Source organism: Populus euphratica, unplaced genomic scaffold (genome assembly GCF_000495115.2).
Source record: "Populus euphratica unplaced genomic scaffold, PopEup_1.0 scaffold68.1, whole genome shotgun sequence".
In the NCBI taxonomy this organism is placed as follows: Eukaryota; Viridiplantae; Streptophyta; class Magnoliopsida; order Malpighiales; family Salicaceae; genus Populus; species Populus euphratica.
The window spans coordinates 7,169-31,232 of record NW_011499901.1 but is presented as its reverse complement, the minus strand read 5'-3'; the positions used below and the strand labels follow the sequence as shown (position 1 = coordinate 31,232).

Below are 24,064 nucleotides of genomic sequence, written 5' to 3'. Positions count from 1 at the left end.
AGTGAAAACCTGAACATGAATGTACATCTGTTAAACCATATAACATTCGAAGACATAAAAACTACAGAACAATAAAGCACAGGCTAGTCATCTAGACAAAACATAAAGAAACACCATTTTCTACAACCACCTCTCATTTCCTCGTAATGTATTAATATTTTTCTTCCACACACATAAATACATAAATCACACTATGCCCACCAAAGTGGAGGAGAATTGGGCTTTTCCATGAATACTAAACAAATGAAAATTCAAACCTTTCCCGGATAGATACACAACATCAGTATAGAAGCTTCTCGCACAAGAGATCATCATTTTCCGCCCTCAGCTACTGCCTGTAGAAGAATGTCTCTGTGCACCAGGAGGTGCCGTTGGCCTTGGGAAGTTGTAGTTAAACTGAGCACCATCAAAATGCGGAGCTTCCACATAGGGGCTCTAAGATGTCCAATATTTCCATGAGCACCACATTAAAGGAAAGGAGAGAGGAATCAGTAACATGAACAATAAACAGTGAGAACTATATAAGATGAACAAGGGTGCTTTTCTCAATTCCCCACCCTTCTCTTCCATTTTCTACTATGTAAACATGTCAGGGACTGTTCTGACATTCGTTGGAGATACATTGAACATAAAAGTCCATCACATTAATTATTCTCAGTTTTTAGGCAATAGTAACCTTAAATATACCAGATTAACACCCTTTCACTGTCAGATGACTGTGGAGGGGGACGGTTTTGTTGTGTGCATGTGTGTCTCTGTAAAGTGAAACTTGCTATGCCTGTTTAATATTTTTCTATTTAGTTCTTTTTTCAAGTCAAAGGTCATCACATTGCTCACTGAAAGTCATGCCAAATAAGCTCTCCAAATATTGTCAGAAGAGCACAACCTCACACAGAGCTTAGCCTATCCAAGTCCCACCACCCCATCTCTGTGAAGGGAATCAGGCTAAAAGAAAAGTCAGAATGGTCTCTGTCAGCTTAACTTCCTTGTACCACCTTCATACAAATTAGCTCCTTGCAACACACACTTTCACATCTGTAGCAGCATTGTTTATGCTCATAGTTTTCCCACAACTTGTTTGGTGCTATCTATCCAGTTTCCAACAGGCAGACATCTGCCAACCTAGTTTGTTCTTAGTAGCACCATTAATTATATAAAAAAAATCTCCCCTTTGTTTTTTCGGTGGTTTTTCTTCCTCTGCATACAAGCAGAAACACACAACATAAAGAAAGCCAGCTGTATCTTCACTTTACTTCAAAACTTCTTCACCAACAAAAAGGGGCAGAAATATGAAAATGCTGACGCATGAAAGTACCCTGCCTACTCAATCATGCCCCACACCAGATTCTGTAACCTTGCCTAAGTTTTCCAGAACTGTCTCACAAATTGATAGTTGAAATGTGATAAAACTACATTGGCCATGAATCACACCAATCAAATACCAAAATGTTGAAATGCCTTGAAGCCCGAAAAAGAATGAGATACAGAAGCATGTGTGTGAACAGCTGGAGATGAGAAGTACCTGTGATGCCAATGTGCTATAAGATGCCTCTTCAAGACTTTTAGATTTTGGTGACGTATTAGGAGAAAAAGCATCAGAACTTGGTACTCTTCCATTCAGTTGATGCAGAGAACCACCTAGCACAGTTTCACCCTCACCTCCATTGGCCAATTTTACCCTCTATATTCACAAAATTCTTTCCAGTTTCAGATGATTGAGGAATAACTATTTTTATAAGAGAAAGTGCAAAAACCATGGGTGAAAGTAATACCTGGAAGATTTTACCAAGAGTTTTCAAACCCTTGGCTCGTGCACGAAGCTCTTCTTTCTTGACACTGTTGTCTTGAAGAACCTAAAATAAACCATCAATAGATTACCACCAAACAAATTGAACCTATTATGCAACTAAGTTTTAGCCAACAACCATTAATATCTATGGACTAGCAAAACAACCATCTGACAAACACGGGAAAGAGTGGCCTCGATATCAGCTACGTTAAGCTTCCACAGGGAATCGGTCATCAACTGCTTGTGGGATAGGATGTATGCTTCAAGCTCTTCTTCTGTATAATTCCCTTCTGCACTGAGCTGCTTTTTCATTTCCTCTTGTAACTGGATCAGGGCAATGGCACCTGGTAACAACAGCCACAAAAGAAGCAAAAAGGGTAAAAGCCCAAACTTAGATAGCCTATAGAAGTATTTCCCATGCAGAAAACTGTTGTGCAACAAAGAGTTGAACTTTTTTTATTGACATAAAATACATTGAGCAATTTAACGCTATATACAGAAAATATGCACAAACACACACAGAAGTGTGTATGAAAAGAGATCAGACGCATGCCCAACACACTGGAAATATATCAGAATTTGATACAGGTTTTGACACCTATAAACTACCCCTGAATAACGGTCCAAGAGCCTGTATGGTTTGACCAAAATGCAGATCAAACAAGTAACCACCATACATGGTTTTGATCAAAGCTACAAGTGTCCACCAACCTGTTGCTGCTGTTACTTGGGATTTAATGAAGTGGCCTTTGTTTCTAAACCACTCAGCAATGAATGGCACACCCAGATATATCACTTTTTTCCCAAGCTCTTTTGCTGCTTGTCTTGCATAAATGTAACCAATTGTGTTCAACATATCAACACCATAAGCTGTAAAACAGAGAACAAAAACTTTTAAAAAAGCATTACGCATAATGTCAAAACACAAAAGATGAGAAGGATTGCAAAGGGCTGTGGTTAAAGTGCGGTTTCACCAGTCACTGACCAAACCATCTCTGGTAGTTTGAAAAAGAAAAGGAAAAAAAAAAAAAGAGGGATTTTTTTCAGTTTCCTAGGATGAATTAAATAGACAGCATTAATTTTATAAGAATTAATGCTTGTGGTGCTTTTGTTTGTGCTTCATTGTTCTTCAGTCAAGGGTCATGAAACATGCTCCTAATGATTTCTATTCTCCTCTTAGTAAATTCCTTTAGTCCATAAGCAGACTCACAAAACAACTATTCAAACACGCCACTTCTTTCCCTCAAAAGATTGAAGCCCGGCAAACTAAATCCACTTGCTTCTCTCTGCCACACAGTAACCCAACTTTAGTCAAGTGGTTAGATTTTAAGTAATGATTGGGTTCTTTTTTTATTTTAATTTTTCCAGTTGGATTAAGTTCCCTACTGATGTAGATAAAACAACAATTTTACTGTTACTGAAAAATGTGAGCTTCGAAACTTTCTAGCAGACCTAATTTTTAGCCTATAAGCTTCAACTGCAATTAAAACATGTCCAAAATATTGAATCTTTTCTCTTGGAAATCACCAAAATCCTCACCTTTTCAACTGTACCTACCACATAAGCATCAGGAAATAATTATGTAATTATCATAATTTTCATCCCTTGTGGAACAACCACACATTCCTCATACAATCAGCATATTAATCAATTAAACATCATTTTTTTACAATTATATCGGCTAGCAATTCATGCAATGGACATCATTGAGTTCAAAAGCCATAAACCATCACATGAAAAAAATGAAACTCATCATGAGAGTGAAAATCTCTCCCATTTAAAATGGAAATGGTGCATTGGCTGTTTCATGTGTAGATCCCATATTTAGAAAAGCACTTTAGAGTTTAGTTCTCCCTAAAGATCAATTTAAAGCAAAAGAGATGGCCAATTCAGCTTTAAATAAAACCAGGCATACACAGAGAACTTATTGTATTGCACTCCTTTCTTCATTTGTTTTTTTTTTTTTTTTGTAATTCCATATCCTTTAAACAATCATTTCCAGAAAATGAAAATTAACCTGCATTTGAGAGCCTAGCTACTTCAGCCTCAGCATGATTAATGAACTCCTCTTTGTTGCCTTGGACATATTGATTAAGTCGATCTTTTAGTATTTCTGCAAGTTTTTCTTCCCTCTCCCTCTGAACAACCTGTTGAAAAATAAAATTGAAAAGTGTAACCCTTCATAACACAAATTCATCAGCAAATATTCAAGTAATAAAACAGAGCACATCTTCAATGCTCAGTCCAACTCAACCAAGCCTGGGCATAAATGCATGAAAACAAACTCTTACAGATAAAGTTTAGAGAAAGTGCTACATCTGAGGTTTTATGTTCACTATGAAAATTAATGACATATATTATACTTAGATTGTGTTTGGTATGGGGTTAAAAGTTTGGTGGAGGAATGTTAAGGGAGTATGATTTAAAGAACAAGTGTTAAAGGTGTAAAAATATGTTAAGAGGTGAAGTGTTAAGGACATTAGGTAGTAGTTGAAAAAAATAAGGGTAAAAATGAGTCCCAATATAAATCAAATCAAAATTAAAATTAAGTGAAATTATAAAAAAAATAAAATAATAATATTAGATTAAAAAAGGGGGACACCCCCCCCCCCCCCCCAAAAAAAAAAAAAAAATTTCCTGTGCTCCTCCCCTTGGAAGGTTAACATCTAACCCTTTTCAGGGTTAAATGTTACCCTCCTTGAAAATTCTCTCCCCCAAAGGTTAACATGTATAGGGGGTTAAGAAATACCCTTGCAATCTCCCCCTACCCCCATACCAAACATATCCTAAGCATAAAATGATGCTGTGTGTTAGATTGAGGTCAGTGTACCTCAAGGTGTGCAACTGCAAAGTGCAAGCATCCATCCCAATCCCATTAACTTATCTACCTCGAAAATGCTTTTTTCCCCTCATTTTTCATTTTTTAATTTTTTTTTTGTTTAATTTTTCCTACAAAGATGCTAAAAAACCAGCATGCTGCGTTGCTTTAATCACAAGTAGAAGGTAACTTTATTCAGCCTCTGTGATGGACATCAACTTCTTTATTGTATAATTGCCACACAGAGGGGGCACCTGCACTCTGACTTGGTTTGAGACATGATAGTTGCAGCAGAGGTTCTAACACTCTGCCCAAAAGCCCTCAGTTTTGACAGTAGTATCAGCAAAGAGGAGAAGAAAAAATTCCCAGCTGATCACAGGTTTGCAAACTCACTTCCCCATACTCTTTTTGTTGTATCATTTCTCTTCTTATCACTGTTTAAATCCTCAGCAGTAATGAGACTCGTTTTAAAAGCAATAAGACACAAAAGAATCAGCACGCGCGCGCGCACACACAAAAATAAGGAAAAGAAGAGAAGTTCTAATGAAATGCCAAGGGTTCAGTTGATAATAAATAATGGTATGCTATTGGATCTTACCCTCATTTTCTCTTGCAACTTTTTAGTATCCAATTGTTCCCCCTCTGTGAAAATGTCTAGTGAAGCCATTGATGCCATAGCAAGTTGTCCTATGTAGACCTCAAAAAGCTCACTACCAAAAAGCATCGCAAAAATTGCTGCAGGTTCAATGATTGCTTCGCTGCAGAGAATGAAGATGTAAATGTAAGAAGAAAAAAGATAAGAGAAATTTTTTTTCAAGCTCTATCTTATTTGAATATTCTATTTGAAACGCCTTGTGATCTTCCACTAATACTGCGCTTCAATATTACATTGAAATCTATGTGAAGCCAGACAATCCATCAGCCTTGAAATTCATTTTTCCACAGATTAAGAATGAGAAACTAACGTTGAGATTCCAGATTTTCCATGAGCATCGTAAGCTTGCCGCTGGGCAGGATCGCTTAATACTTGGTATGCCTCTCCCAACACCTGAATCCGAAAGAAAGAAATCTCAATAAGAGATGCCAATGTTTTCAATACCCAAATACACATTGCTGTTCCTGCCGATCCTTGAATGCATGGATCTAACCCAAGAATGAAACATAGAATTTAATATAACAAGTATATTCACATTTGATACCTGGAAACTTGTTCGAGTTTTAAGAGTAAGGAAATTAGATTTTTTTAACCAACAGTCATTTGCCATGTGGCAACTAACCTTAACTTGACCCTAAAATATGACGAACAATTTAGGCTATGTGATGCAGTTCCAGAAAAATTCAAGAAACCTAAAGATGAAATCTCTTCAACCTTAAGGGAAAATTTGGTAACTTGGGATCCACAAAAACACTTAGTGGTTAACAATGATAGTTGTTTTGGGGGTTTTTTTAATTTTGGATAATTAGTCTATGAACAGAACAGATGGGGGTGGCGGAGAGTAATACTACTTTTACAATTAAATTTTCCCTCCTAACCAGCAAGGTAGGTGCATCCTCTCCTTTTCCCTCATATGCATCTGAAAAAAGGAGGCTACCCCTTTACTCCTCTTCCTTTCGGTCTTTACTTACTTTCTTCCCTTCCTTCTCTGCTCATTTAGATCTAATGTTCAAACTTAATACTACCTACCACTTTCTAAATGATTCATCTTGTACTATCAGTTAATGCCAACAATAATCCTAGGCGGCAAGTAACAAAGCGTGATACTGAATAAATAAGCTCGAAAGAGTGTAATGGGAAGGGGAAAATAATGAACATTTCCAACCCTTAAATATCCCGTGTGGATTTCATGGGAAGAGTGTAAAACGCAATCCTAAATGACTCTCCTGTATAAAGAAGAACATGCCAGAGAGACTAAATGGATAGCTCATGAACCACTTCAAGACATATCCATCTGATTTGAGAGTATAAAATCTTTTCCAAACAGTACTACAAGCAAGGAAGCATGCAAATACGACTGTGATTGTTAATGATGACTTACTGTTGAAACAACGAAGTTAGAAACACCAAATAAAAAAAGAGGTATCAGTATTTCTATTTCAGAAAGGGAAAGGCTTGCCTGAAAATTCTGCGCAGCAAGGGGATCATTAGGGTTTTTATCAGGATGGACCCGCCGTGCCTGCGGAGGAAAATTAAACAAAAAAATTGAGGAAATGACTCTTAGTGAAGATTATAGCAGCTGTAGTCTACACTAGAATAATAGAATAGAATGGAATAGAGAAGTAAGCAATCAAAACATTCTATGGGTTTATTTAATAAGAAGAAGAAGCGTCATTATCATCGCAAGGGATCCAGCCAGTTGAAATGAATGGATAAATGATGATGGATGGCGAGAAAACGAGATCTATCCGTTTCTACTGAGAAAGTAAGCAAGAGTAGTAAAGTAATTTCTTGAAATTGAAATATGGCAATTACCTTGATGTAATAAGCTTTCTTGATCTCACCCTCGGTGGCTGTGGGATTGACTCCAAGCACGTCGTAGTATTCTGTTTCCTTCACCATCTTATAATTTCTTCTCTTTCAATCCAGATCGCTTCTCTTCCCTTCCCTGTCAATCGAAGATTACTTACCAACTAGTTGTACTTTTTAATTTTACAATCTAAACTCTTGATATATAAAATTCTGTAAAGACTTTGCAGCGTGTTAAGCAGAGATGATTACAGTGCAGAGAAGATGGATAGGTTCTCTCAGCCCCGCTCCGCTCGTTCGTTGTAATGTCAGCTGGCAGTAAAAAAAGAGAGTCGCGGAGGACGATGCTGCTGCTGGTGATGTGGCGTTGCTTTTGGCGTTGACTACTGCCTTCGGCGTTGTACCTTCTCCTCTTTTGCCAGCCTCCCAGCAACTTCCGCTTGTACTTTCTACTATTTGAAAGTTTTCAGCTTGAAACTTTCAAATTTAGATGAATTAATTTATTATTTAAACAATTTCCCATGCAATTTCGCTTAATTACAATTAGACAAGGGCAATGATAATAATAATAACAAATGGATGCAGATCATTCACCCAACCATCCCAGATTGTTTTTATTTACTTGAAATATTTTTGATGACTACAAATAATATATTTATCAAAAATATACATAGAGCATGAGAAAAACGTCGCAGCACTAAAGAGATTATTGTAGAATTGACGATTTTGCTTTTCACAAAATCAAACAATAAGACAGATCAAGGGTAAATTACAAGATTTATTTAAGTTTTTTTTGTTGACAAAAAATCAGATAATTGATAATTGGTCTCTGAGAGTTTTTTTTTTTTTTTTTGTGATTTCACCTTCTTCTTTTTTTCACAATGAATATCCTATGACAACCTTCATTTCAAGATTTATATTTAAGTGTGTGTGTGTATAATAGATTGACTGAGAGGTAAATTATTTTCTTACAATAATTAAAAAATATTAAAAAACACATATTAGGCGTTGAGGGGGTCGTAACTCTCAGGCGGCGCCGGCGCTGTCATACTGCAGCTAAGAAATTGCTTTTATGGTGTCGTTCTATTATTTGTAATGTTTTTTTCCTTCACTGTGCATGTTAAGTCTTGGTGAACAAATTATCGCTAGATTTTTCTTCTTCTTCTTCTTCTTTTTATCTTTCTTCTCTCCGGATTTTCACCTAACTTTTTTTAGAGCACACCCCTATATTTAAGAAATGACGCGTGTATTCACTCTATCAACAACTGAGCTATATTGATGTATCATGAGAGATTTGTTTTTTTATTAATTCTTAAATGAGGTATTTAATTTTAGGGATGAATAAAAAAAATTATTTGTTTTTTTAAATTTTTATTCTTTATCATTTTGCAAGTTTTATTTTTATTTTTATTTTTAATTGTATCATTCAATCTATGTTATTTTTTTATTTGATCTTTATTTCTTTATTTTTTTCATATTTTGTAAACTTTCAATTATTTTTAATTTCACCATTTAATAAAAAAATATTATTTTGCTTTTTTATATTTGACCCTCATTTTTTAGTGGTTTCTTTTTTTTATTTTTATTTTAAATAATTCTTCTTTTCAATTTAACCCCTCAATTCAAAATTATTCATTATCTATTTTTTTTCAAATAATCCTGTCCTTTTAATTGTTATTTTTTTTATTATTTTTATAATGTGTTTTCAAATTTATTATTTAATATTTGATTTATAAAAATTTAGATTTTATAATTTTTTAGATTTGGTGCTTCCAATTAAATAACTCGAATCATGAGTTCACATTATTTTTTTATTTATTTTATTTTTCGATCTCATTACAAATGTTGATTTTTTTAGAATAGGTTTCTTGATTTTTTTTGTTTTTTTTATAAAATTATCTTGATTTCATAACACAAATTATGGGTTTAACAGGTTAATATAAGTGGGCTCGTATCTTTTTTTTTTACTTTTAATTATTTTTTTTTCTTTTGTTTGCTTCATGGTTGGTTTTTTTTAATTAATCTTTAATATTACAAAGATAATAACTAAAAGGCAATAGTGATTTTTTTGTGAACATAGACACAAGTTTCTATTCATTGAAGAAGTGAAAAATATATTTTTTTCATTGACAAAAAAGACTAATTTGGCCTTTAATTTTTTAGTTATTATAAAATTGATTAGGGATAAATTGATGAAGATATTTTTTTAAAAGATAATAAAATAAATATTTTATCTTTTTCAAAAAAAAGGTTAAGCTTTCAACGAGGGGCTTTTTATTTTTTTTTAAAAACTGATCATAAACATGCACAGAAGAGTTTTTTTGTCTTTTTGTTATTATTATTTAAAACACTGAGATGTTAAGATTAATCTTAGATTAAAAAAGAGAGTTAGTTTCAAGGTTGTTTTAGTCATTTTATTATGATTTCTTTGTTATTTTTCAATTTATTAGGGGATGTTTGATAATTTTCAATTATTAAATATTATTAAAAAATCGTTGACGCGTGCAATCGAGTAACCATCCTCATGTTATTAATGTGACGTTTGAGGGCCTTTTCAATTTCAAAAATCTTGTTTTTGTAGTGACATTAAAAAGGGCAAGTTGTCCTATTTACAACAATTGTATGCGTGCTTATAAGAGAGGTTCGGTTAGATTATGATGAGGTTTTTCTTCCTTTTCTATTTTCTCTTTCATGCCTTTAAAATTCATGCATATTCTTTCAAAAAATAATTTTGCCATCCAGTTTGTAGTTTCATCAATTTTAACTTCCTCTTTTAATTACTATTTATTTGGTTTTTGATGTTTTTTGAAGTTTAGCTTTTTTTATTTCTTCTTTGGGCATTCTATTGAATTTGTTTTTTTTTTATTTAATTTAACCCTTTTGCTTTTGATTGCTTTTATGTATTTTATACTTTTCTTTATTATTATTTTTTTGCAATTTCATTCCTTAGTATTTTTTTGCATTTAGTTTTTAATTCATTTTTTGTCTTATTCTTTTTATTGCTATAATCTTATCATTTCTTGATTTATCTTTTTTTTCTCAATTTTGTCTCCTTAATATTTAATTTAATTTAATTTAATTTTTATCTAGTTTTAGTCTTCGTTCTTTCAATTGTTTTTTTATCATTTTTTTTAGTTAAAAAAACTTAATAAATGATTTAAGACCAAATACATTGCAATTAGAAGAATGAAAATTAAATCTTATATAAAAATCAAATGTGAAAATAAATTAACTCAATAAATGATTCAAGATCAACTACATTGTAATAAAAAAAAGAAAGTAAAGGCCTAGTTCTATTTAACAAACAAATAGATAATTTATTTTTTTTGCAATGGCTAATAAGGTTTTCTAGGGAAATATCCTTGGCGGAGCTTATCTGCGTACTGTCTAGCACATCCATCTCACCAACATGATAAGGGTGGTGAGACACATTGAATACCACTTTAAAATGCAATATTTGGTGTTGTTTAGGAGCCACACGTGCCATATAAAAAACATGAACAATGACTACTTATTGGTGCGCGTGCCTAACACTTGCTAATAAGTTTTTAACATAAATAATAATAATTATATATTAATATTCAATTACCCCCAACTCTAATTAAAATTTATAACAAAACCATATAAAAAGAATAAAAACACACTTACATGCAACCTTTTTTTAAAAAAAATTCAAGGGTAGTTTTATATTTTTACTGTTTTTTTTTAAAAAAGAAAAGGTGGAGAAACCTCTAAATATATGTATGTTTTTTCCCAAGTAACTGTTTTTTTTTTTTAAAAAAAGATAAATGAATCCGACCCAAAAATTTAAATTCCATGTTTAAAGGGTAAATTAATATTTATACTGTAGTAGAAAAAAAAAACTGAACAAATCATTTTGTCTCAATTATTTGTTTAATAACAAATATATCTCATAAAAAAAAACAATCTTATTCCACTTGTCCCTTTTTTTAGCAGTTTTAATGTATTGTGATTTCTGTCTCGGTAAATCGAGGGACATTAGTTTTTCTTGTAATATACATTTCAGCAAATAAAATGAAATTAACTCCAATTAATTCTGGTGTTAACATGGGGCGTGTGTATAGATAGACTAGAGATAATTGACAGTTAGGTAGGAGGAAGTGGAGCAGAGAAGAGGGGGGAAGAAGAAGAGAGAGCGATGTCCTCCAATTCTAACGCAGTAGCGAACGGGTTAGCAGGAGCAGGAGGCGGTATTGTTGCTCAAATCATCACTTATCCCCTCCAAACAGTACTTTACTCCACTGCCGCTCACACGCACACACTCCTCCTCCCTGCTCTTACTGGTCTTATCACCAGCAGCTCATCTCCCCTCTTTATATCTTCCTCAACTTCTCTTTCCTTGTTTTAAGTAAATAAATTAAATTTCAAATAAAGAAAAAAACTAAACTAAACTAAATAAATTATTGCCGTGACGTTAGGTGAATACGCGCCAGCAAACTGAGAGAATAGACAAGAAGAAGAAGCAACCTCAAACCCCTTCCAAACGCTCTGGCACAACCACAGGCACTCTTCTTCAAATCCTCCAGGTCAGATGTTCGGTTAGATTTCTTCTTCTGGTTCCTTAATTTATCGTTGTGACTTTGTTTTTTCTAAAAAAAATTAATTAAATCCATTAATTATCCAGGTCGTTAGAAGCGAAGGTTGGGGTGGACTATACAGCGGCCTCAGGCCTTCTTTGCTTGGAACTGCCGCTTCTCAGGTCCACATTTCTTTCATTTCAATGCTATCCCCAAATTGTCTAATGCTTGCCCTTCTTCTTTTTTTTTCATGGTTACTACTGGTATATGCTTAACTCGTGCCATTTGTTCCATTTCTTTTTTTCACTCGTTCCACACACACAGAGTTAGATAGTTTAGGAATTTCATATAAAAGCATCAATTGAATACAATAGAAGCCTCATTCTTTCTTCTGCATCTATGAGCAAATTGAATGCTAGAACAGCTTCCTCACCACGGACAAGGAAGATTTACAAATTTGAAAAGGCAATGAAAACCAGCGGCAATAGAAACAGTTTTTTTTTGGGTGATATTCGGGGCAAACTAAATTAAACGAAGAAAAGTGGACTCAATCAGGTCATAATAAATTAAACGAAAAAAAGAGACTCAATCAGGTCATAATACAAGATGGAATAGAGCTCTGAAGGTGACTCTTCTAAAACATCGAAGTTCCTATCTAAAGTATCCCTGGTTAACCCATAATTAGCCAACCAATCAGCTGCAGAGTTTGCTTCCCTGTAAACATGTGTAGTTTGTACCTCCCAATTTCTATCCAATAACCTCCTAATCTGCATGATAAAATTATATTTCTTATCCATAGTAGCATTATTCTTGATTATAAGATTAATCACAACAACAGAATCTGACTCCAATATAACCTTTTTAAACCCTTTTGTCCATGCAAGCTCTAACCCAATATAAATCGCCCACAATTCAGCAGTTACCGAAGAGCAAACCCCATTATTCCTAGCAAAACCCCTCAACCAGGTCCCCATACCATTTTGAATAGCTCCTCTTGCACCTGCCACCCCTCTACCCTTACTGCAACCATCCATATTAAGCTTGACCCATTCTTGTGTGGGATAAATCCAGCCTATCTGCCTTAAATCTTTGTTAGCGGTATCCAAACAGTACCATACCAATTAACCTGCTTCACACCAAAAATTCTTTGACATCTATCTTTTCAAATAAACCACAGTGCATTGCCAAACTTTAAAGGCCAATCCGTATCATGAGAACCTCTGTTTCTCAAAGCAAGATTAGAAATCAACCAAGCATACCACTTCTGATTGTAAAAATACCCTCTCTCCTCAACCTTGACAAGAGATTACCAAACCTTACGTGCTTTAGGAGAATCACGCAAAGCATGAAGCAAGGTCTCTACTCTTGTTAAACAATGGATGCAACATGGATTTGACGCAATTCTTCTTCTCCACCTCACTTCATTGGTCATTATAACGTAATGAGCCACAATCCAAAGAAACACTTTCAGATAATCCGCCATAAAGGATCCCGATTCCCGATCCATCATAACGCCGCCTCCCGCCTCCTACAAAGCATAAGCTGATTTAATAGTGAAATTCATTCCCATTAGTGGAGTGTTTCCAAACCACTGAATCAACTTCCGTAATTCTGATCAGGAGGTATTTACCCATCAATGACCATCACTACTTGCATAGGAGTCAATGTGTAAAAATTTCCCACTTCCATTGCTTTCTATTTCCAATCATATCAGCCACTGTGCAACCAACAATGTCCACTAGAACTTCACTATTAGATAAATTAATTAGATGACCGTAGCCCCTCTAACCAGTCATCCTTCCAAAACAAAACCTTCCTACAATTCCTTAAAGTTCAGCTCAAGCTTTCGGATACTTGAGGCCACACCTGACAAATTGCTTTCCACAACACAAAATCTTTATTCATAAAATCTCACCCACAAACTATTCTCCTGTAACACACCCCATGCTAACTTCATTATAAATGCCCTATTCATCGTCTCCATGCTTCTAAAACCTAACCCACCCTCTTCTTTAGATTTGCACAACGTTTCCCAATTGACAAGATGTATCTTATCCCTGCCCTTCTTATGGCCCCAAATAAACCTCTTACATATGTTTTCTATCTTTATTATAAGTATGCTTCGGAAGCATGGCAGCTTGCACAGGATAGAGAGGCATTGTAGAAAAAATAGATATGCATAATGTGATTCTGTCTGCCAGTGCGAGATTGTTGAACTTCCACCCTGCTAACTTCTTCTGCAAACTTTCAAGCAAATAACTGTAAGTTTGCTTAGTCACTTTCTGATGCAACAATGGAACCACAAGGTACTTGCCCAAATCCTTGGAAACTTTGAAACCATTGTTCCTGTTAATAGAATTTGCCAAAGAGGTTGAAAAATTCGTCGAAATGAGTATTTTGGTCTTTGCCACATTGATTCTTCGCCCTGATTCTTCACATAAAACATTTAGACACTTTAGAATTATGTCCATTTGTTTTGTATTTGCTTCTGCAAACAACATCATATCATCAACAACTCTCTGATGCAACAATGGAACCCCAAGGCACTTGCCCAAATCCTTGGAAACTTTGAAACCATTGTTCCTGTTAATAGAATTTGCCAAAAAGGTTGAAACATTCGTCAAAATGAGTATTTTGGTATTTGCCACATTGATTCTTCGCCCTGATGCTTCACAGAAAACATTTAGACACTTTAAAATTATGTCCATTTGTTTTGTATTTACTTCTGCAAACAACATCATATCATCAACAAAACACAAGTGGGATATTCCCAATCTATTCCTGCTAACCGTGAAAGGTTTCCATAATCCATCCTCCAACTCCCTGCTAATAAGTTGAGATGGTAGCATAGAACAAAGATAGAAGGCAGTGAGGGATCTCCTTGCCATATACCACGGCTTGAAAAAAACTTTTGAGTAGCACTACCATTCCATATCACACTAAGGGAAGCTGATTCTATACATTTCATAATAGTACCAATCATCTCATTCGGCAATCCAATTTCAATTAGTGTCTCTCTAATAAAACTCCAACTAAGCCTATCATAAGCCTTCTCAAGATCAACTTCTTCCCTTTCATCCCTTTCATACTGCGCATTAAGTGAATTATCTCCTTGGGTAACAATTATATTATTTGTGACATGTCTCCCTGGCACAAAACTACGCTGAACTTCACTAATCAATTTTGGCATCATTAATTTCAACCTCCCAACAATCACAGTCATAACTTTAAATATCACATTACAAAGGTCGGAATTGGTGCAGATACTCAGGCATTTGTGTTAGCACCATCAACCCTTTTTGACAAATGCCTAATAAGAACAAGTAAAGAGTATTGATTAATCATTTTTTTCCCTTTCACGTTGCCGGTTCTGATCTAATATCCTTCGTTCCATGTTGACAGGGCATTTACTACTACTTTTATCAAGTCTTCAAAAACAAGGCCGTGTCCATTGCAGCTGTACGCAAAGCCAGGGGACTGGGAGATGGTACTGTTGGCATGTTTTCTTGGCTTGTTGTGGCTGCCATTGCTGGGTGAATACTATACAATACTAATCCATTTAATTAAAATTTTCATAACAACACATTTCCTGAGGAGTTAGGAAGATCATGCCCAGAGTTGGAACAATTGAGAATAAATAGACATTTGTTTTCTTTGAAATGGCTTCTTTAGCAACAAAGAGATCAGTGATGCCTGCATCTCACTTATAATGAAGATGTTTACTCATGATTAACATCATCACTGCACATTTATTTTTATCTTGCAGGTCCTTGAATGTCTTGTTGACAAACCCGATATGGGTTCTTGTAACACGTATGCAGGTGCCTTTATATATATGTACATACATGCGATTTTTTTATTATTTTTTGCCCACACTTTGGCTATCATCTTTAATATTAGTCATCAAAATAAGACCTTCCACTTTCTTGTGCACAAAGACACTCACGCATGCACATAGTAAGGAAACAGGTGATATACAAGATATGTAGGAGGGTAGGGTGATTGAGCCCTGTCAGTTTTTGAAACATACATATAGCTTGCTTAGCTCATGTTGTATGTTTTCAGGCATTGTATACATGGGATGCTATATCTTTTGCACGCCTGTTTTTAAATAACAATAGTTGCAATCATAACATACAAGACAAAGATGAACATGAGTTTATAACTTTTAAATGTTTTGTAACCTTTAATTATATATTCATTAATTACGTCCATCGAAGATTTTTCTGACAAAAGTATTTGATTCTAGACACAAACTCAAGCAGAAAGAAAAATTATTGAGGGAAAGAAACAAGCTTTATTGAGCGAAGCTTCTGAAAGAAGCTCAATAGATTCAACTTTGGAAGAGAAGTTAGCTGAACTTGATTCCATAAAACCTCATCCGTATGGAACTTTACAAGCGGTAGGTCTCCACTCACCTTTCATTTCTTAATCCATCTTTATGTTTAATATTTATCACAACATATGCTTGATGCTTGCAAGTGCTTCTTCACATCCTTTGTTTTATGAAGCATCACATGTAACCTTGCCTAAGACTTGTAAATCATCCACTCGTTACTTACTTTCTGTCTTTTTAACTTTTCTTTGCTCACAATAATCAACTATTTAAAACTTGATCTTGTTCTAGAATCATGGTTGGCTCGATGAAAGATAGGAAGAGGTAAAATTGATATTATATTACATAAGCGCAGATTACTAATGTGCCAATCTAAGACTTGTAATTAAATACTTTAATCATTTGCCACTTTTGAATTTGTTGGATAACCTGCAAAATGTTGGCGTTGTTTTGTCTCAAAATTGTGTTTACATAATTATGACATGAATGGTTATGGTGCAAGACCAAGCCCATTCATGTGGGGTTTGTAATTTTTCCTATTCTGCCACCCTTGACCATTGTGATTGTTTGCATGCAACAAATGCATCATAGTTATCTTAATAAGGGAGAAAATTTATTTATTTTAATTGGCTATAGGTTGTCATTCTAGAAAAGATAACACTATAGCTGTGGTTATCAATGATAATAAGATCATTACCACTGAGATTATCACTTGAGCATTCACTGGAGTCTTTTATGTTTATTTTTTTATTGACACCGATTCTGGTTTCTGTTACGTGTGTTTAAGGCACGTGAAGTTTACAGCGAAGCAGGAATCACTGGATTTTGGAAAGGCATCATCCCTACCCTCATTATGGTTAGCCTCGATTTGTTTGTGCATTATTAGGTGCATTTTTAAAGTTCATCTCCACTCCTCATTTGATCCTATTTTATGAATTCCAGGTGTGCAATCCATCAATCCAGTTCATGATTTATGAGAGTTCATCAAAGCATCTAAGGGCTAAACGCTCTGCTAACAAGCAGGGGTATAAAAATGTGACTGCTCTAGAGGTATAGAAACTACTTTAGATAATCTAGTTTTGTTATTTTAGTCATTTGTGAAATATTTAAACTTGGCACATATATAGTGAACATTCGCTTGTCATTTCGAAAGGTCTTTTTACTAGGAGCTTTGGCAAAATTGGGAGCAACTGTCTCAACATATCCCCTATTGGTTGTAAAGGTAAATTCTCTACTAGCTTTTGTAATATTGGTGATCATCCTTATGGAAGTAACTGTTCTCTTATAATTGACTTGTTTGTAATATTGGATGATTGCTTGCTGTGTTGGTCTTTTCAAATAAAATGGATTCATGATCTCGTCCTTGCAACTTTTTCTGCTTTAGATTTCACAAGAAACTATAGATTATTTTCTCACTTGGGGTTATATAAGCAACTGATTTAGCACACTAAGTTCTTTTCTCATAATGTTAGCACAACATGGACACAGAAGCTCTCATGCATGTGATTATGCACAAAGTTCTGTATAATTATACTTGAAGTCTTTTTCTTTTTCTGTTCCTTTTGTAGTCGAGGCTTCAAGCAAAACAGGAGATTGGTGGAAATAACCTCTTAAGATACTCAGGTTTGCTTTCAGACACACACAGGCATAATGGGAAAAAATTATTTTACTTCTAGAGTTCGTCGCTATCGTCTCTATCCTCCAAACTGTTGCATTTATTTCTTTTATAATAACAATAGTATATTTTTCTAAAATCAGTTTGATGTGCATTTGTTCTATGAATTAATCGTTACAACACATTGATTGACCTATAAACACGAGGTTAAAACCTTGAAGGTTAAAACAAGTTGCGTGGACTTTTTCCTTGCAGTCTTTGGTTGTGCCAAACTTTCACGTTATTTATTTTTTCTAGTAAGTTTACGTGAACGAACACTTTTTATCATGCTAGCATGCATACTGATAAAGTGGCAAGACTTGGAAAAGAGATAGCATTTCAAAGATTTTAGATAAGGCATGTCTTGGAGTTGAATGAGAAGGATATGCGATACTCAGTGAGCTCAAATTTTATGGAGTGAAATAAAAGGTGGTATTTATAGTATAGTAGAAGTGGTTTTCTCTAAGAAGAAAGTTGTGCTTGACTAACAGGAAGATGACTAGTGGAATTGGTAAAGGAGGAGCTTCTTGACTTTCTAGAAAAATCTTATCCGAGTTTAAATTCTCTTTAAAATATCTCATAAAATTATACAATTTAAGGACTTTGCTAGAAATGGCTCAAATTACTCCTATTTGGAGAAAAATAACTAGTAATTATGATAAAAATAAATGTTTGAGGTAAATAATAACTTTTACATGTATTTAACTAGTTAGTTTTGGACTGGCATATCAGTTCTGGTACAATTAACAACCAAATTTGCTTCTTTCTAGTGACATGGTTAATTCACAGTTTACTCTTTAGAAGAATAAAAGATTTATTAGTGATGCACGATAAAATTTGTATTGGGGCAATCAAACATATAGACTCCAGGGATTGACATTTGTAGATATGCAAGATGCTTCTAGCTGTGGATCTGATTTGCAGAGGAATTAAAGGGGAAATGGAAAAATCTCACTAGCTCCACACTTGTAAAAGTTCAAGAATTACTTTAGGATGTTAACCATAAGCTTTTCACACATTTAGATCACGTCCCTAAAATCTTATAATCCCAAACATAATAAAAATCCTTTAAGAATTTCCTTGAACTCTTTTAGGGGTAGAAATGACAATTTGCTAAGATTTTTTGCAATAGTTGAAAAACAAATTATGTGATTTCAGAATTGAATTCTAGGATATTTATAGTTTTGTTTGCCATCTCACTGTTATAATACTAGTTTTTGTCTTCTTTACTGGTATACATGCAGGAACTCTTGATGCGATAGTCAAAATGATCCGTTATGAAGGATTGACTGGTTTTTACAAGGGGATGAGCACAAAGATAGTTCAGAGTGTGTTTGCAGCTTCTGTTCTTTTCATGATCAAAGAGGAGCTTGTTAAGGCTTACATGGTACTGGCTGATAGGAGCAAGAAACATTTGATAATTTCTAAGAGTTGATGTTTGTTTATAGCTCATGAAAAGGCAATCACGTAACCTTATCATTGTTAAATTAACTAAGAACAAACACAAAAAGAAAGCTATAATTCTCAATAATTTGTTTATTATGAGTGCATGGTATTAACTTAAATACAAATAAAGTATATATGGGTCAAATTAAAAATAATATTCTATCCTTAATAAATAAGACTACATAAATGTTATTTAATATCTTTCCTCAAACTTATGATGCGGCAGCTACAAGCATCAAGAGTTTTCCAATCAAAAAACGAAAACAAGAGATGGAATGCGCCTTGGTAAAGAAATCTACAATCTTCAAAGAAGAAGGGATAAAAGGCAAAGTAATGGTGCCAAGCTTGAGATGATAACGAGTAAGATGATAATCGATCTCAATGTGCTTAGTTTGCTTATGAAAAACAGAGTTGTGAGCAATCTGAATAGAACTTTGGTTGTTACAATACATGAGAGTAGGATGAGAAAAGAAAATTTTGATATCAGCAAGTAACCAATGTAACCAAATAATCTCTTTAGTAGTAGATGTTATGGTATGATATTCTGCTTCGGTGGATGATTGAGAAACAATAGATTGTTTCTTGCTCTTCTAAGAAATAAGAGAATTACCTAAAAAAATATAGAACCCGATAACAGACTTGTGATATGTGGGATCACTATCATGATCAGCATTAGAGTATGCACGCAGCTCTAAGGAAGAAGTGGATGAAATTAAAAGACTCTAAAAAACTATACCAAAAAAATATCACAAAATACGAAGAACAACTGCCTAGTGAACAATAGTAAGAGAAGTAATAAACTGACTAATAATATGAACAACATATGCAATATCTGAACAAGTAATGGTGAGATATACCAAACTCTAAACAATAGTATGGTATAAAGTAGGATCTATCAAAGATAAACCATCAAAAGAAGAGTACCTTGCATTAACCTCAATAGAAGTATCTACAGTCTTATTATCAGTAAGTTTAGCTCGCTCAATAATATTTACAACATATTTCGATTGAGAAAGAAGGAAACCTCTTGGTGAGTATGCTATCTCAATACGCAGGAAATATTGAAGATAACCTAAATCCTTCATTTCAAATCATCTAGTCAACCCTGTCTTCAAAACTGAAATACCATTAATGTCATCACCAGTAATAATCATGGTATCAACATATAAAAACTGAATGATACAACCTGCATCAGTGCGCTTAATAAAAAGAGTAGAATCATGACTGCTAGACACATAACCAAGAGACAAGATCACAATAGATAATTTCTCAATCCAAGCACATGATGCTTGTTTGAGACCATATAATACTTTCTTAAGCTTACAAACATATCCAGAGTCATGTGAAATACCAAAAGGGGGTGTCATATAAACTTCTTCTTTAAGATCTCCATTCAAGAAGGCATTTTTAACATCAATATAAGAAATATGTCACTGACGAATCAAAGCTATGATAGTAAAAATATAAGTAATAGTCATTTTTGCAATCGGGGCAAATATCTCATAATTCATACCATACTGTTGAGAGTATCCTTTTGCAACCAGCCTAGCTTTGTATCGCTCAATAGACCCATCAGAATTAGTTTTGATCTTATACACCCAAAGATAACCAACAACACTCATACGGGGAGGTAGAGGAACCAGATCTCAAGTATCTATCTTATGCAAAACAGAAAGTTCCTCATCTATAGCTTACTGTCAAAGCGGATCAAGAATTGTCTCTTTATAGGAAGACAACTTAAAGAGAAAATGAATAGAAGCTAAAAAGGAAGTAAATGATGAAGAATAATAAGAATAAGCAAAATATGGTAGTTTTGTGGACTTACGAATGCGAATGGACTGACGTAGAGGTGGATCCACAATCTCCGATGAAACTTGAGGGGCAGTAGATGAGAATAAAGCTTTAGGTGTGTGCTAGAGAGTAAAGTACCAGTACCTATAGAGTTATAAGTACAAATCGATCGAACATGAGAAGAGGTATCATTACTAGAATCCTTAGAAAAAGGGATCTATATGAATAAGATTAGATTTAGTTAGGCTATGAGTAATGGATGGAATAGAAAAGAAAGGTATATGCTCAAGGGAGACAACATGACGAGATATATAAAATTTTTGAGTTATTGATCAAAACAACAATACCTTTTTTTACCTTCACCATAACCCAAAAAGACACAAATAGATGATCAAGAGGATAGCTTACTACATTCTACATGAGGACGAAGAACAAAACAAGTACAAATGAGGAATAATCAGGGACATACCCATATAACTTTTCAAAAGGAGATAGACCCGAGCTATGAGAACATGAAATTGTATTAATCAAACTTACAGCAGTAAAAACAACTTCTCCCCAAACCTCAATAGGAATAAAAGTAGATAACAAGAGAGAACGAGTAGTTTCGACAATGTGTCTATGTTTTCTTTCAGCAACACCATTTTGTTCAGGAGTATCTGTATAAAAAGTTTGATGGATGGTTTCATCTAAGGTAAGCAATTAACAAAATTTATTAGAGGTGTATTCTCCACCCAAATCACACCTAAAAAATTTGATCATAACAGAATGTTGAGTTTTGATAAGAGTTCGAAAAGCTGTATATATCTCAAAGAATTCAAAACGATGTTTCATTAAATAAACCCAACAATAACGAGTATGATTATCAATAAAAGATACATAATATCGAGACCCTCTTTTTGTGACAATAGGAGAAGGTCCCTATACATCAAAATGAATCAAATTAAATGGTGAAGAAAAAATAGAAATACTTCGATTAAAAGGTAAAGTGAAAATTTTTATCAGTTTACATCCACTATAATCAGAAATGCCACAAGTTTTTAAATTTTCTAAAGGTCTTGTGGATGCTAAAAATCTCAAATGAGAAGACGAAACATGACCTCGACGAGAATGACATAAATAAAAACTAGAAGATGAAAGACTTAAATGAAAGGAAGACAAATTAACAGTAGTAATAGCAGCGGTGATAACAACTGACACTTTTAACTCATCCAAAATATATAGTCCATTCTTCCTACGATCTGTCCCAATCAGCTTCTAAGACTATAGATCCTGTACACAACAAAAGAGCCAGAAAACATGACTAAATAATCACATATTTGACCAACAGATGCAAGATTCAATTTGAGTTTTGGAATAAGATAAACATTAGGAAGAAACAAGTGAGGTGTGACAACATAACCAACACCTACTAAGGGCAAGAGTGTTATCAGCAGTTATAACAGGAATAGAGGATAAATGGGACATAGAGGTAAAAGATAAGGAATTTGGAGATACATGATAAGAAGCACTAGAATCCAAGACCCATTTAAAGTGTGACAAACCTGAAAAACTATGAGGCAACTGACCTATAAAAGAAAAGGCGGACATTGCTTGTGGTTGTAATGAGAGAAACTTCTTAAATTACTTAGCCAAAGTATTAGGATCGATAATAGAGCTTGGGGAATCTACTGCTGCGGTATTGTAGTGTGGTGATTTATAATCCTAAGGTAGTCTATAAGTATTAGATTATGACTAATTGTCAGGCTTCCAAGCTTGATTCTGATATCTCAACTTAGGACAATAAGCCTTCTAATAACCTTTCTGCTTACAAAAACTGCACTCATCGAAGCCAACCCTTGTGTAAGGCTTATTTTGATGATTAGAGAATGAGTTAGAAGGTCATGTTAGTATAGAATGATTTAAAGCAGAAAGAATTTTCTTTTCATAATAAGACTGGAGATGTATTTCTTTAGCCAATAACTTACTAACAATAGAAGGTAGCGGAGAATGATGCAGAATTGAACCTCCAAGCGCTCCGAAATCATTATGAAGTGCTGTTAAAAACTACATTAATCGTTGCTGCTCTTTACGCTTAATGTAGCCACCACATGCCTTTAATTCTACCGATTCTGTAAGAGTCAATTGATCCCAAAGATTTATCATAACAGAATAAAGCTCTTGAATACTCATATTCTTTTGATGAAGAGCTTGTATGTCATTCTCTAATTGATAACTGTTTTGTAAAATTTGATTGTGTGAATAACCTTTGCAGATTATCCCAAACCTCTTTTGCTGTCTCATACTTCACCAACTGTGTACCTATCAAATGCTCAATAGAATTGATGATCCAAGTAATGATCTTTGCATTATTTGCTTCCCATGTATCTATCAAAACAACATCCCCTTCCTCAATATTCTTAGGTATCATATAAGTTCCATAACATACCTTCACATCCTCTTACCCTTAATGAAATTTCTCATTACATAACTCTAATACGAATAGTTATTCTCATCCAACCTCACACTCATAGACTAAAGTGAATCATTTCTTTCAGTAGCCATAATCAATAATCATAAATAACCAGAATGTAAAAGCAGCAGAAAACAAAATACCAAATTTGCAGAAACTGAACAGAGATTACATAAACTAAAAAAATATTTTCTCAAAATTATACGATTACTCCAAAATACAAAATAAATTTGCAAAAACTGAATACAAATACCAAATTACAAAAGCTGAAGGGAAGATGAAATACCAAAATAATTGCAGAAACTGATGAAATACCAAATTTTATAGAAACAAAAAACAAAATATCACTCTAAAAAATTTGCAAACCCCCAACCAACTCACCACAGAGTTGGATCTGTGAAATTGTGTTCGAGATTAAGCCTCGTTCCATAAAAATTAGCTTTGATATCATGTTAAATTCATTAAGAACAAACATAAAAAAAGAAGGCTATAATTCTCAATAATCTATTTATTATGAGTGTATAGTCTTAACTTAAATACAACTAAAGTATATATAGGTCAAACTGAAAATATTATTATATCCTTAATAAATAAAATTATATAAATATTATTTAACAATCATAAATATATAATGGTTAAAGACAGCACCTCATGCTTGGACCAATCACTCCCTAAGGCATTATGAGTTAAAAACTCAAAAGTTAACATTTTGCTTCTATAGTAATGGAATTCTGTATTTTTTTTTTGGTTTCAAAAAGAAAAAAATTATTCATACA

The 24,064-nt window shown here is 33.9% G+C and overlaps 2 protein-coding genes across 6 annotated transcripts; one reads left to right on the top strand and one right to left on the bottom strand.

Moving 5' to 3' along the window:
* Positions 1 to 7,509, bottom strand: LOC105132763 (chaperone protein dnaJ 10). Of its 2 annotated transcripts, XM_011036431.1 has the most exons (11): positions 7,324 to 7,509; positions 7,078 to 7,210; positions 6,722 to 6,781; positions 5,573 to 5,655; positions 5,206 to 5,365; positions 3,807 to 3,936; positions 2,501 to 2,659; positions 1,955 to 2,133; positions 1,773 to 1,853; positions 1,523 to 1,681; positions 1 to 435 (listed from the first exon to the last, which is right to left on the bottom strand). In XM_011036431.1, the coding sequence occupies exons 2-11, from the start codon at positions 7,162 to 7,164 to the stop codon at positions 325 to 327; spliced, it is 1,209 nt and encodes a 402-aa protein (XP_011034733.1). In that variant the 5' UTR covers positions 7,165 to 7,210; positions 7,324 to 7,509; the 3' UTR covers positions 1 to 324. The 2 variants fall into 2 exon arrangements, with proteins under 2 accessions (XP_011034733.1, XP_011034734.1); XM_011036432.1 differs by lacking the exon at positions 6,722 to 6,781.
* Positions 6,905 to 24,034, top strand: LOC105132764 (peroxisomal nicotinamide adenine dinucleotide carrier-like). 4 transcript variants are annotated; one of them, XR_843634.1, is made up of 13 exons: positions 6,906 to 6,932; positions 11,202 to 11,320; positions 11,511 to 11,618; positions 11,717 to 11,791; positions 15,012 to 15,142; positions 15,376 to 15,430; positions 15,859 to 16,011; positions 16,733 to 16,801; positions 16,888 to 16,995; positions 17,099 to 17,167; positions 17,514 to 17,568; positions 18,401 to 18,567; positions 18,844 to 18,933. XR_843634.1 is itself a non-coding variant. In XM_011036433.1 (13 exons), the coding sequence occupies exons 2-12, from the start codon at positions 11,231 to 11,233 to the stop codon at positions 19,032 to 19,034; spliced, it is 1,104 nt and encodes a 367-aa protein (XP_011034735.1). In that variant the 5' UTR covers positions 6,906 to 6,932; positions 11,202 to 11,230; the 3' UTR covers positions 19,035 to 19,074; positions 23,906 to 24,034. The 4 variants fall into 4 exon arrangements, 3 of the variants coding, with proteins under 3 accessions (XP_011034737.1, XP_011034735.1, XP_011034736.1); XM_011036433.1 differs by lacking the exon at positions 18,401 to 18,567 and adding an exon at positions 23,906 to 24,034 and having other exon boundaries at positions 18,844 to 19,074; XM_011036435.1 differs by lacking the exons at positions 18,401 to 18,567; positions 18,844 to 18,933 and adding an exon at positions 17,858 to 18,387 and having other exon boundaries at positions 6,905 to 6,932.
* The last annotated feature ends 30 nt before the right edge of the window (positions 24,035 to 24,064 follow it).

Coding starts and splice junctions, on each gene's coding strand:
- LOC105132763 (XM_011036431.1), bottom strand. CDS start 7,164: ATGGTGAAGGAAACAGAATACTACGACGTGCTTGGAGTCAATCCCACA. Junction 5,366..5,572: donor GGAAAATCTGGAATCTCAAC/GTTAGTTTCTCA, acceptor CATTCTCTGCAG/CGAAGCAATCATTGAACCTG. Junction 3,937..5,205: donor AGTTGCAAGAGAAAATGAGG/GTAAGATCCAAT, acceptor ATTTTTCAACAG/GTTGTTCAGAGGGAGAGGGA.
- LOC105132764 (XM_011036433.1), top strand. CDS start 11,231: ATGTCCTCCAATTCTAACGCAGTAGCGAACGGGTTAGCAGGAGCAGGA. Junction 15,143..15,375: donor GTTGTGGCTGCCATTGCTGG/GTGAATACTATA, acceptor TTTATCTTGCAG/GTCCTTGAATGTCTTGTTGA. Junction 16,012..16,732: donor CGTATGGAACTTTACAAGCG/GTAGGTCTCCAC, acceptor CGTGTGTTTAAG/GCACGTGAAGTTTACAGCGA.